This window comes from Musa acuminata, chromosome BXJ3-4 (genome assembly GCF_036884655.1).
Source record: "Musa acuminata AAA Group cultivar baxijiao chromosome BXJ3-4, Cavendish_Baxijiao_AAA, whole genome shotgun sequence".
Lineage (NCBI taxonomy): Eukaryota > Viridiplantae > Streptophyta > Magnoliopsida > Zingiberales > Musaceae > Musa > Musa acuminata.
Window position 1 is genome coordinate 2,641,167 of NC_088352.1, and position 12,695 is coordinate 2,653,861.

Here is a 12,695-nt window from a genome sequence, read left to right on the forward strand (position 1 = left end):
TCCCAAAAATAATCCTTTTATCACTAATGAATGCTTGGTTGAGTTTGGCATCCACTTCCAAAGTTGACCTGCAACCAAATCAACCAATTTCCAGAGCAGGTCGGTTTAAGTCGTGCCCTTCCTTGTGCCGAGATCCATTAATCCAATCCTTAAAACAAGAGAACCTTATGTTCAGTTTAACAGTGATAAAACACCATATGCCTTTAGTAATCGTTAGTGAACAAAAATACCGTGGTTGATGAGTCAGCACGGTTTGGTCCGTAGGCCGACATCAGAAATTTCTAGTGGAATGAGTTGGATGATGATGTGGTTGTGCTTCTCGAGCGCTTCGGGCGAGGGTTGAGCTGGAAGGATCGATTGAGTCCTCGCGAGCGACTATGGGTTAACACTCCAAGACCAGTCGACTTGAGTGTCATTTATGGCGAGATGTGCTGGCCTATATCGAGATGAGTAATTTGAGTGGCGAGATGTGTTGGCCTATTGGGGGTTAACACAATAAATGACTTGAGTGTCGTTCATGGCGAGATGAGTCAACACGGTTTAGTCCGTAGGTCGACATCGGAAACTTTTAGTGGAATGAGTTAGATGATGATGTGGCTGCGCTTCTCGAGTGCTTCGGGCGAGGGTTGAGCCGGAAGGGTCGACTGAGTCCTCGCAAGTGATTGGGGGTTAACACTCCAAGACCAATCGACTTGAGTGTCGTTTATGGTGAGATGTGTCCTTTCGTTCCCAGGATAGTTGGCAATCTTCCTTCGTTGGTGTGCCCTTGAGATGGGAGGTACATGCTGGCACTAGTTGGGACCCAATCCGTTGATCCACTCTCCTCCGCATGCTGGATGACGACTTCGTGGTGAAGACGCTCGCGGCTCGACGGCGATCACTTTCCTACAAAACGGCCTTCGTCGGGTATCTCCTGACTTTGGCCCCTCATACGAGTAAGTCAGTTTAGTTCGAAATTTCTTATCTTTTCTCCCCACCCCCCACCCCCCTGATTCCTCGGGATCGGACGGGGGTATTTATACCCGCGTGTAAGAGTTGGTTGCCCCTCGATTTGGCATGGTCGCTGACTCTATGGGGGCGGAACAACTCATGACGAGGTGACATCCTCGGGGGTGCTTGAGCGGTGTCAGATGGCACTACCCCGAGCTCTTGGGGTGGTCAAGTCGCATAGTGTATTAGTACCAAACTTGACGTGACATGCACCCCGTGGTTCTGGCAGCGTGTGGCGTTGCGTTCGTGGCTATCGTTTGATGATGTTTGCTGGTGATTCATCTAGAGTCAAAATATGTTGTATCAGTAATATTATAAATAAAAAAATATGATTAATATCATCAGTACATTCTCTTTTGCTTGAAGAGTAATCTAATTTTTTTTCTCAAGATTATGAATGCCCAAGCCACCCTCGTCTCTACATTCAGCAATTGTATTCCAAGAAATCAAAGGCATGCCTTTGATTTTATGTTCTTTTTGCTCCCCCAAAAAAAAAAAAAAAATCTTTCATTGCCTTTTAAACTATGTTTAGGCATCCAATGAGAAGGGAAGAGTGGAGAACTGATTTAATATTTTACTCTTCCCAAATTACCTCGTTTATTTATCATATTTTAAATTGTTGAATCAAATGCAAATGATGGTAGTCTCTTAGGAGCAATCATAGCTCCCAAATATTTGAATGGAAATGAAACTTCCAAAGAAAGAATGTATTTAGTTTCAACGAAGAAAGAATCAATAGAATTCTTGTCGACTAAGATATCTATCCCCTGTGCCCATCAGCATCGGTATCAAAGTTAAGAGCTTTTGGACGTTGCTCTTCCTCTTCTACTTCTTCTTAAGTTCCCACTGGTTTGTGCAGCCTGAGCTTGTGTTCCGTCGTGTTGTTCCTGTCATGCACCGTGGTCTTTCCTTTCCTGAGGTGTCGTGATAACTCCTCTTCAGCTGCAGCAGCTACTCCGCTACTTCAATCTATCCAAGGCGAGATTAGACTTTGTTGGAGTGTTCTCATCGAGCACCCTAATTGATGAAGCAGATGGTGAAAACGAGAGGGCAACTGTGTCACGTTGATCAAACATTGCCTTGAATCATCGATTTCTAGTGTTTTAAACATCAATTTCTCGGGCTTAATTAATCGAACACTGACTGGCTTTCTCTTTTGCCTCCATAGATCGCTCCCCAGTTGTTGGTGAACTGCTTGCAGGAGGAACTCGATGGTCCTTAAGATTCAAAATGGTGAGTAGAGCCACACGTCGATCAACTACTCCTTACATGTGGTTCTTGTTCGGTCAATCATCTAATCTTTCAATACATGAATAATTTGCCGCTGCAATTAAAGCTCCTTCCTCCATTATTGTATCATCTCTTTCTCTCTTGATGAGGGGATGGAAAGTGATGTGTGCCGTACCTTCCACGAACCATGCCTTGGTTCACTTGGGAGGTCACGGCAGCCTCTGCTTTAAAGCTCTCTTCGAGCTTTAATGTCCAAATATGCCTCTGCTGCTGCAGTATATACATATCTCTTCGAATGTCAACTGCATTAATATTTGGATAAAGTTTCAAAAAAACCTCACGTTCTTTTTCTTTTTTTTTCTCGAAGAATATTTCCTTTTTTATTTTATTCCCAAACATAGAGCATCTTTTATTTTTATTTTAAATAAAAGATGCTCTCTTTAAAGATGATACTATACGAGACTTCCGAGACGAAGGTAAAAGAGAAAAATAACGGTAGCAGATCATGACAAAGATGAAGGGCGAGGATCTTGCAATGAGGCCTTAGTAGTTAGCGCATCTATAATGACGAACGAGGACGAAGGTGATAGATGAGGACATGCTCAAGGACGAGGGCATCATAGCAACGACGAACTAGGGGTAGAAGCATAAGCATCACGATGAAATAGAGGTCAAGATAATCTAATTTTTTTTAAAAATAAGTTGAAAAAAATAAAGCAAAAAATAGAATGCTCAACGAGAAAAAAAAAATAATTTTTTAGGTAATTTACCCTCAACATTTTATATTCTATAAATTGGGAGGAACTCTGCAAAATGAGGAGACTCAGTTTTATATGCCTAATAATTCTTGTTTCAGAATGGACGAACTTTGCCGACACGTAATGTCTGATTGCAACGCAGCAACATATACTATTTTCTGCGACATGTGTAAAGAGAGCATTGGAAGCGGCAAGTGTGGCCCGGCACGCCCCGGCTGACACGGCTGCCTCTTGTTCTCGCCTCTCTGTGAGCCACCAGCTTCCGGTAATGTGTTCTGGACGCACACGCTACCTGCTGATACGTACATAAACCTCGGCGAAAAGTGTCATTGCAACGCAACAGTGGAGGTTGCGGAGAGATCTGAGATATACCTTCTGCTCCTTCACTGGGGTGATGGAGACGAGGAAACTCCTCCTCCTCCTCGTTGCACTCTTTCATGTCTTCTCCTCTGCAAGTAATTATAGTTTGGTTAATGTCTCGAAAGTTGTTGTTGATCAATGGAGTCCACTTTTGACTTGACACTACAGTCTTGACAGAGTCGCAGTCCATGATTGGAATCAACTACGGGCAGGTGGCGGACAACCTCCCGCCGGCGTCGGCCACTGCGCAGCTCCTGCAGTCTACCACCATCTCCAAGCTCCGCCTCTACGGCGCCGATGCCGCCATCATACAATCCCTCGCCGGCACCGATATCTCCTTAGTCCTCGGCGTGTCCAACTCTGACATCCCTTCCCTCGCCTCCGATCCGTCCGCGGCCGCCAACTGGGCTGCCGTCAATGTTCTCCCCTACGTCCCTAGCTCCTCTATCTCCGTCGTGTCTGTCGGCAACGAGGCCATCAACTCCGGCGACCCCTCCCTCGCGTCGGGTCTCCTCCCCGCCATGCAGAACCTCCGCACCGCCCTCTCCGCTTCCGCCGCTGCAGCTACCGTCAAAGTCTCCACCGTCCACTCCATGGCCGTGCTCGCCCAGTCCGACCCCCCTTCCTCCGGCGCCTTCCACCCCGACCTTGCCGCCTCCCTCACCGGGGTCCTGGGCTTCCTGCGCGATGCCGGGTCGCCCTTCATGATCAACCCCTATCCCTTCTTCGCGTACCGCAGCGACCCGCGGCCGGAGACGCTAGCGTTCTGCCTCTTCCAGCCCAACCCCGGTCGCCTGGACGCGGGGTCGAAGCTCACGTACACCAACATGTTCGACGCGCAGGTGGACGCCGTGCGGTCGGCGCTGGACGGTCTGGGGTTCCCGGAGGTTGAAATCGTGGTGGCGGAGACGGGGTGGCCCTACCGAGGGGACCCTGACGAGGTGGGGACGACGGTGGAGAACGCCATGGCCTTCAACGGGAACCTGGTGGCCCACCTCCGGTCACTGGCGGGGACGCCGCTCATGCCCGGGCGCTCGGTGGAGACGTACATCTTCGCGCTCTACGACGAGGACCTCAAGTCCGGCCCCACCTCCGAGCGCTCCTTCGGCCTCTACCGCGCCGACCAGACCATGAACTACGACGCCGGCCTCGCAAAGCCCAGCTCGTCGATCTCCAACACGGTAACAGATGGAAGACCAACTTCGAAGAACTCTCTCTAACTTGAGATTTCTAGGCGTCCGCGGGTTGATGTATTAGTGCTCCTTCGCAGGCGAGCGCGTCGCCGGGGTGGACGCAGTCGGCCGAGACGTGCGTGCCGGTGGTCACCGTGCAGGCGAGAGTTGAGGGCCGTCCGATGCAGTCCGGGGAGCGGTGCTACCTTCCAAACGCCGTCGGATCCCCTGCGGTGGTGGGTCTGCTCTTCCAGTACGTTGCGGTGATGCTGCTGCTAACGTAGCGCGAATTCGGAGACGGGTTGTTCCAAATGTAGTGGTTTCAGCGAGCACAAACGTTCCAATGTTCCGATGGCTGATGTCATTTCTGCAACGGGTTCAGTTTACCGTTTCGCCGTGTGAATTTATGCAGCCACAGAAACATGCACTATTAGATAATTATGTATTGGTCATAGTAAACAAAACCAAATGATCCATTAGTAATAAACTGCAAAGTTAAAATGAACTTAAATTAACTGCGTTTGCCGGGAGTCGAACCCGGGTCTATTGCTTGGAAGGCAATTATCCTAACCGTTGGACTACAAACGCGCTTGCATTATTAACTAACTTGTATTATTATATATAACAATAAACAATTCAATAGGAGTTTGGTGTACCGAACGTTCACTTGGAAACTTACGGAGATTATCCATGTCGCATCCAATCGGAAATCATATGGTTTTGGACAAGCTTTATCGATGAATTAATTATGTCATAAGCTAATCCACGTACTTGCTAAGTCAATTTAAGCATGATTTTTTTTGGAGATGATATAATTATGTTTTTGATGGAAAAAGAGAGAAAAAAGGAAGAACAAAGTCACATGTTCGAGCAAAAGAAAATGATCTTGAGGTGAACGGAGGTGAGAAAATGAAAATTCTTCGCCCTTTTCCTAACCTCAGACATGACTGTGAGTGTGATCAAGCCGCTGGCAACAGGATCAGATCACACATCCGAATCCATTGTTGATGAATTAGTAGATAAATCGTTCTCATTGACACATCAACCCAATGATTTCAACCAACTCATGCTCGCTGATTCCATGTGTTAATCCTCCCACGTTGTTCCGAGAGTAGGTTGAGATTTCTTTCTCTGGCCCCTGGCGGAGCTGATCTCGCCGGAGCTGCCCGACTCGGATGGGTTTAGCCCGTAGTCGCTCGCCGCTCCACTGTATTCGTTGCTGTAGTCATTGCTCTCCAGCGCGAGCTTCCTGAACCGCCGCATGTCGGAGGAGTAGGAGGCGGAGTCGTAGTCGGAGCTGGAGTTGAAGATCGTGCTCTGCCCAGGCTTCACCCCCTCGTTCAAGTCCTCCAGTGATACATCGCCCTCCAACCCTCGAACAATCTGCTCCCATTGCAATCATCATGATCATCATCCATCACGAATGAAGGATTTCATGGCTGTGTCGATGCGCCTTACCTGGCTCATCTTCGGGCGCCGCCTTGCGGAGTGCCTAACGCTGGCAGCAGCACTCGCGGCCATTCGCAACATCTCCCCGACGTCGTAGTTGTTCTCCAAGCGCGGGTCTACGAGCTCGTCGAAGTTTTGGTCGGCCAGTGCGCGGGCCAGAAGAGGCCTCGCCTGCTCGAACAGAGTTGAAGATTACCAATTACAGCAGAGAGCAGTGTCTCAAACAAGGGGCGGAGACTGACCCATTCGACCAAGCTGTCCTCCATATCTCCCGTAAGGTCAATGGGCCTTCGTCCCGTTATCAGCTCCAGAAGCATCACGCCGAAGGAGAAGACGTCGGACTTCTCCGTCAGCTTCCCACTCGATGCGTACTCAGGTGCCAAGTATCTACATGGTTCAAAGAGCATCACCATGCTGTTGTGATAGCTACTCGAGAAACAGAGGAGAAGAGTTGGTGTTCTCATACCCGAACGTTCCCATGACTCGAGTTGAGACATGAGTGTTGGTATCTGAAGACAATTTGGCCAATCCGAAGTCTGCAACCTGGAGATTCGACGAAACTAGGAAATCAAACTCTGTTCCAATTTATGAAGGAAAGAGAACACCAACCTACGAGAACAGGTTGGTTCGAGTTACCATGGCTTCGAATTTGTTATCCAGGAGAATGTTGGCAGCTTTGATATCGCGATGGATGATTCGAGGATGGCCTGCACGAAGATCACACACAGAAATTTGGGAAACTTCTTGCAAGTAGAGGGGAAAGAGGACACGAGAAGAAGATAATGCACTCACAGTCTTCGTGCAAGTAAGCGAGGCCTTTCGCTGATCCTATAGCGATCTTGAGTCTCGTAGGCCAATCCATTGTTGGAAGATCCTTTCCTGGAATTGAAGACAGCAATTCATCAGATCGAATCTAAATTTACAAAAAGTATACAGTTGACATGATTCTTGAGTGTTCTTCCATTATCAGCTACCATGCAGGTGGTACTCCAGAGTCTGGTTGGGCACGAACTCGTAGACCAGCATCCGCTGCGCTCCTGCGATGCAGTATCCGACGAGCGAGACCAGATGGCGATGGTGGACTCTGCTGATGATCTCAACCTCTGCTTGGAACTCCCTCTCCCCTTGCCCACTGCCGGACTTGAGCTGCTTCACTGCAATCTCCTTCCCGTTTGGGAGCACACCCTTGTACACGTAGCCGAACCCGCCTTGCCCCAGGAGGTTGTCGCGAGAGAATCCATTTGTCACCGCTGCGATCTCGTCGTAGGTGAAGGTGCTCTGGTTGAAGCCCAAGGCCACATTAGGCGAAGGGGGCGGCAATGGAGGCCCATGGAAGCCAGAGTAGAGTGAGCTCATGTCGCCGCTGGCCATCATGGGTGGATGTGGCGACTGATGCCAACCACCTCCGGGTGACATTGCTGCTCCGGGAGGTGGGGGCATCTTGCCAGCGTAGTCCATCCCTTGGGCTCCATTTTGCCATCTTGGAAGCGATCCGCCATTGTAGAAGCCACCTGCAACACAACACATCAAAATCGATTCAAGGATACCTGAGGCAACGGATTCTATTCGGGAGCTTGTCGACATTACCATTGGGCCCTGGAGCATCATAATAGTGCATGACATGGTTGGGGTTCTTCTTCTTCTTCTTAGTGCACAGCACAAAAGACACGATCATCAACATGATGAATATCCCAAGACCTACGGTGATCCCCAGAATGAGGGGCAGATTCGCGTCAGAGTCATTCGTCCGATGTGTGCTTGAATCCTTGCTCGGTGGCGATGTCTGCGAAGGAAGCGACTTGGAGGGGCTTCTTGAGGCTGGCGATGACGATGCGTCCGACGAGGACGGGGTTGTTGGCGAGCTTGACTCAGATGGCAGTGATGGAGATGAAGAGGAGGAGGAGGAGGATTTATGCGACGATGGCGGTGGGGATGAAGGAAGAGACTGGGAAGAGGTGGACGACGGAGGAGGTGGAGAGTTTTTGGTTGTCGAAGTATCCGACTCGGATGTGGAAGGTGGCTGTGACGACGGCGACGTCGATGAGTCGGAAGTAGGCGATGAGGACAAGGAATCGGATGGTGGAGGCGCGGCAGGCGTGGGAGGAGATGGCACAGAAGAGTCGTCGAGTGGCGGAGCGGTCACAGGGGAGGAATCCATTCTGCGAGGATGGAGTTCGAGCGCAGAGCACTCCACCCACCTCGCGGCTGCCCGTCTACGCCAACCTGCGGATGGCAGAACGCAATGAGGACGTCAAAGCCATCAAAAGCATGCATATTAACCAAACAATTCTTCGTCTTCTTCCTCGCAATCAGGTGGCAAAGAGCTCAAGAATCACATTCATATCAACCAAAAGCAAATCCAACACGAAGTTCTACATGATTAAAGAACCGACAAAGACCGGATTAAGAACGCAAAACAAGAAATAATTCGCATACGGAGATCGGATTTCCGGTGCCAAAAGAAAAAAGGATCGACTTGTCGAGGAGGAAGAGAAAAGGGGTACTTTTTCTTTAGTTGGCTTGAGCTGCCGGGAGAAGGAAAGGGTTCTCCTCAGGGAAGGAAGGAAGAGGGCGGAGATGTGACGAGACGCTTCGTCTTCATCCTTCGCCAACCACCACCCGCTCCAACTCAACCCTAGATTTCTTTTGTCTCGGCCTTCCTATTTCTGATCCTCCATCCTTGCTGTTCTACGGAGGAAATTAACAGCAAAAAAAAAAAGAAGGAAAAATAAGGAAAAATAATTACAACATGGCGGTTGCCCGCTTCCTCCGATTCCTGGACGGCCGTTGGGTCTTTCCCGCGCGACCGCCCGATGCAAACTACTTCAATAACGGTACGTGGAAGGCCGCATTCCAGGCAAAATATTATCAACCTTTCCCTAACAACTTAAGTTTTATAGACTATTAATATTTTAATTTAAAATTGTATCATAAATAATTATAATCATAATAATTTAGTAGTACAATAAACAATGATCAAAGTAGAGTGAATTTTTAGTGGTGAAATCAAAAGGAAATTTTTTAGTAAAATATAAGTGATGTTAAATTTCGTGAAATAATATTTTTTTTATAATAAATTTAATCAGAAGGATGTCCACGTAGCCCAATTATTGACCGGAACTCGTTCTCACCATGTTGACTACAACGAGTCGTGATTATTTTCCCGCTCTTATATATACTCTACAAATGCTTGTGATGAATGCATGCATCGTTAGGATAAGAGTCTATCATCATTGCTTATCCAAAGATTGGATACAGTGTAGGTTAGGTGGTGAATGAATGACATCAGCATGCAATCTTCGGACCAACCATGAGCTCCCACATGGCTCGTTCCTGGAGTTCCCCTGCACCCTGGCTTGTAGCTGGAGATATGCAATCAAGATTCATACACATCTTGATAGGAAAACCTTGCAGTACATGTCAGCCATTGGCCTTTTCCTCTTGTGCCATTTCTGCGATGCATCATCCTTGGGACAGCAATCAAAGCATAGCGAAATGTGTGGCATTAGCACCGCATTGCCCCCACTCTCTCTTGGACAGTTAAACAGGGAGCCTTTCATGATAGTACAGTATCATGGTACTTGTCCCCCCTGCAATCTGTTGGGCTCGCTTGGAGATGGACCGTCAGGAGACTCTTGGAAGCATTCTTTCTTGGTGTTCGCCATGGATGCTTCTTGCGACTTGTACTGGCTTAAAAATACTTGTATTCTGTGGAATAACACTACAATTGGAGTTGAATAAACTTGTACTAGCAGCGCAGGTGCTGCAGTGTTGGAAGAGGCTGGGTTTGATCTATTTTTCAACATAAGCCTGTCGAGGAATACTTGGGTTGATTTATTTTAGTTGTGGAAGCTTTCATATATTTCACTTTTCTTGTGTCCTTTACTGTGACTTTTTGGTTGTCCCATTTGGGAAGATGATGCAGTAGTTCTACAACACCTGTAGAAGACACGAACTTTGGGAAGTTAGTGATCGATCACATTCTGCAGGACCAGCTGGGAAGATATGAAGTAAAGAAATCCAACATAGAGACAATCCATAGAACAGAAAATGGTTTCAACAACAAAGTGAAACGAAGTCCGCTTGAGCTATCAAAACACCAAGTCATAGCTCTTCAGCTCAAACAGGTCTGAGCTGGAATCACTCCCCCCATCGTCCTCTTCCTCCTCCTCCTCTCTTCTCCTACACTTGTCTTCCTTTTCTATGAACGCCTCAGCCCACTGATGAGCCTCCCTGTTATGTAGCATGCGACAGCTTCCCTTCTCAACCCATGTGTTCCCGGCAAACCCATCAGTAATGAGCTTCGATCTCTCGGCCAACAGAAACGCACCCGCCACCCTCTTATCATACCAATTCTCTCGCTCCGAGCTTAAAGGGACAATAGGGTAAGGGGAAGAGACTCCAGTCCCACTTCTTCTGTCAGAAGAAAAGATAGAGTTGGAGTAGTCTCTACCTCTCATGATCTGTGGATGGTTGATGCTGTTTCTCCTCCTCCTTGCGAGCCTCTCCGCGTACTCCTCCTTAAATGACTGCGAAGGGGAGACAGCCTTTGATTTCTTCTTTGAAGCTGCTTGGTGGAAGAAGGAGCTCACAAGGTTGGCCAACTTGCCACCAGGGGAGCAGGGTTGCTTGTGCTTCTTGTCTTTGAATTGACTCTCAACCTTTCGGGGCTGATGGAAGAGTGTGGCTTCCGTGGGTGTATCCGAACCCCTCCTCTCAGTTCTCCAGGCTCTTTGAAGTCCAAGATCTACATCAGTAACCTCGCCAGAAAAGTATAGTGCTGCCTCGAAGACATCAAGCTCGCCGGAGTCGTTCCAACGGCGGGACCTCGACATCCCTGAGGTGAAGGAACCAGAACAAGAAGACATATGGTTCTTGAAGGCCAGAGGTGGTGGTAGGAGAGAGACCGTGTGCTCAAACCTTCCACAGCATGATGGCAAGGGGGTGGAGATTCACCCCTTTTTAACGACGCTCACCACCGCAGAGAGGACGGCATGCTTACTACAGGAGTCAAATCAACTTAACAATATCACAGCCATGTGTTCGTGATGCCGAGAAGATGCGCTTTCTCAACTCCCAACTCGAGTAGATTTCCTTCTCTCAAAGTAGAGTTGGGAAAATTTTCAGATGATTGAGGACAAGACAGATGGCTATGATTCTACATTTGAGCATTTTGTAATAATATTTCCTACATAAGCCGGTTTAGAATATCATTTTGAGCTATCATTCTACATGTTGGCATGAGTAGTTGCTTTCTTCTGCTCATCTCCATGAGTTGCTGCTCACAAGTCCCATCCGTGTCTCCTGCTGGATATGCTCACACTCCTCTGGGTGGGGCTATAGCAAAGTGGAAAGTTGAACCTAAAGAACCGAATCGATCTAAAATCGAATCGAATGAGTGATTTGATAGTTTCGAAGCAAATCAAAATCGGACCATACGATTCAATTTCAATTCCTACAAAACGAATCAGCTAAAAAATATTAAAACATAAACAAGACATACGTACATTGTGCATAAAAAAGACATACGTACATTGTCAAATCACGTCAACTTTGTTTCCTTGGAGATGGACATGCACAACGCAAGCATACGGCTCATCCAACTTTGGGTCAGGGAAATGGAGGTTTACTGAAGCAACTAAATCACCAGACAGGTGGTACAAAACACGTGTTATCGGTCTCTGGAATTTTGGGAGGAGACGACGTTGGCCACGTGGTCTCAGAGTAACCGAGACGTGGCCTGCTTAGGAGCACAAAATAAATGAATATGATTCATCAGTCTATACGTATATTATTCTTTTTCAGTATATTGTGCATACAGCAAATGAACACGCAGTGCTGCATCGCCACTGCAGCCTCTGGTCATCATCCTTTTATGTGGATTCATGACCGCATAGCATCCACACGTGCGTTCAGCTTAAACTATTGAGTTATGAGTCAAATCAGTATGGCATTTTCATCTCAATTTAACTATCTTTATCTTTTACACAAGAATATGTTTTAATAAATCTTTGATCACAGGTTGTGTTGATCTGATTAGAGTCTTATACGAAGCGAAGTGTGAAGTCCATGAGTTTATTTGTTGCTTCTTATTGTTGCTGCTTGACCTGCCACTAATCTTGGCCTCTATTGTCATATGATCTCAACGGCTGGTCAAATGCTGAGTACTGTTTGCTCTACCTCTGCGGTGGAACATCACACAAAATGATTGATCAGATTGGTCAGCTAGTTATGATCATGAAAAAGAATAAAAGTATGAGATTCAAAGTTGAGCCAAATTTAAATGATTATTTATGTTAAGAAAAAATATCATTGACATCTTATTCGGTCGATGTGATCCAAACGTATATGCGTGAGATTGGCCAACGTATCTTTGAAATAAAAATATCGAGCTCTTGAGATGCTTTGTTATTGGAGAGGTTTTGTTATTGGAGATTTTGAATCAGAACTGAATAAATCCTGAAGTTGAAGTTCTCGGGCAAACCAAAGCCTTCTTCTCGTATTCGGCTTTATTGTTGGATATTTTAAATCCAAACTAGAGAGCTTACTCATAAACTTGTTTGTCCAGGCATTTCAGGATAAGATCGATATTATCTTTATTCGAGGTGGTGGAGCCATCTACGAACAATGTCAATGCAAATAGAGTGTGCTTGTCAATCTCAAACAAAAGAGGAGTTAGTTCTAAGATAAAGTTCGCTAATACTTAGGCCTTTATGACAGTTATCGAGATATATCA

The 12,695-nt window shown here is 47.1% G+C and overlaps 2 protein-coding genes, 1 long non-coding RNA gene and 1 other non-coding gene across 5 annotated transcripts; 1 reads left to right on the forward strand and 3 right to left on the reverse strand.

Annotated features, from left to right (window-relative positions):
- Positions 1 to 3,234: 3,234 nt before the first annotated feature.
- On the forward strand, positions 3,235 to 4,913 carry LOC135635002 (glucan endo-1,3-beta-glucosidase 7-like). 2 transcript variants are annotated; one of them, XM_065145785.1, is made up of 3 exons: positions 3,235 to 3,433; positions 3,516 to 4,519; positions 4,609 to 4,913. In XM_065145785.1, the coding sequence occupies exons 1-3, from the start codon at positions 3,373 to 3,375 to the stop codon at positions 4,792 to 4,794; spliced, it is 1,251 nt and encodes a 416-aa protein (XP_065001857.1). In that variant the 5' UTR covers positions 3,235 to 3,372; the 3' UTR covers positions 4,795 to 4,913. The 2 variants fall into 2 exon arrangements, with proteins under 2 accessions (XP_065001857.1, XP_065001855.1); XM_065145783.1 differs by having other exon boundaries at positions 3,238 to 3,433; positions 3,507 to 4,519.
- A 113-nt stretch (positions 4,914 to 5,026) lies between these two features.
- On the reverse strand, positions 5,027 to 5,098 carry TRNAG-UCC (transfer RNA glycine (anticodon UCC)). The gene has a single exon. It is a non-coding gene; the product is annotated as a tRNA-Gly (tRNA).
- Positions 5,099 to 5,375: 277 nt separating this feature from the next.
- Positions 5,376 to 8,630, reverse strand: LOC135635001 (proline-rich receptor-like protein kinase PERK7). The gene is made up of 9 exons (XM_065145782.1): positions 8,464 to 8,630; positions 7,547 to 8,182; positions 6,934 to 7,470; positions 6,752 to 6,838; positions 6,596 to 6,666; positions 6,426 to 6,502; positions 6,202 to 6,346; positions 5,969 to 6,130; positions 5,376 to 5,893 (listed from the first exon to the last, which is right to left on the reverse strand). The coding sequence occupies exons 2-9, from the start codon at positions 8,115 to 8,117 to the stop codon at positions 5,597 to 5,599; spliced, it is 1,947 nt and encodes a 648-aa protein (XP_065001854.1). The 5' UTR covers positions 8,118 to 8,182; positions 8,464 to 8,630; the 3' UTR covers positions 5,376 to 5,596.
- A 1,340-nt stretch (positions 8,631 to 9,970) lies between these two features.
- On the reverse strand, positions 9,971 to 11,183 carry LOC103980488 (uncharacterized). The gene is made up of 2 exons (XR_010495535.1): positions 10,413 to 11,183; positions 9,971 to 10,327 (listed from the first exon to the last, which is right to left on the reverse strand). It is a non-coding gene; the product is annotated as an uncharacterized LOC103980488 (long non-coding RNA).
- Between the last annotated feature and the right edge of the window lie 1,512 nt (positions 11,184 to 12,695).

What these genes read in the sequence shown, in the direction of transcription:
- LOC135635002 (XM_065145783.1), top strand. Translation starts at nt 3,373, where the DNA reads ATGGAGACGAGGAAACTCCTCCTCCTCCTCGTTGCACTCTTTCATGTC. An exon ending in TCATGTCTTCTCCTCTGCAA is followed by an intron (nt 3,434 to 3,506) that starts GTAATTATAGTT and finishes TTGACACTACAG; the next exon opens with TCTTGACAGAGTCGCAGTCC. An exon ending in GCTCGTCGATCTCCAACACG is followed by an intron (nt 4,520 to 4,608) that starts GTAACAGATGGA and finishes GCTCCTTCGCAG; the next exon opens with GCGAGCGCGTCGCCGGGGTG.
- LOC135635001 (XM_065145782.1), bottom strand. Translation starts at nt 8,117, where the DNA reads ATGGATTCCTCCCCTGTGACCGCTCCGCCACTCGACGACTCTTCTGTG. An exon ending in ATAACAAATTCGAAGCCATG is followed by an intron (nt 6,503 to 6,595) that starts GTAACTCGAACC and finishes TCGAATCTCCAG; the next exon opens with GTTGCAGACTTCGGATTGGC. An exon ending in AGGACAGCTTGGTCGAATGG is followed by an intron (nt 6,131 to 6,201) that starts GTCAGTCTCCGC and finishes CTGTTCGAGCAG; the next exon opens with GCGAGGCCTCTTCTGGCCCG.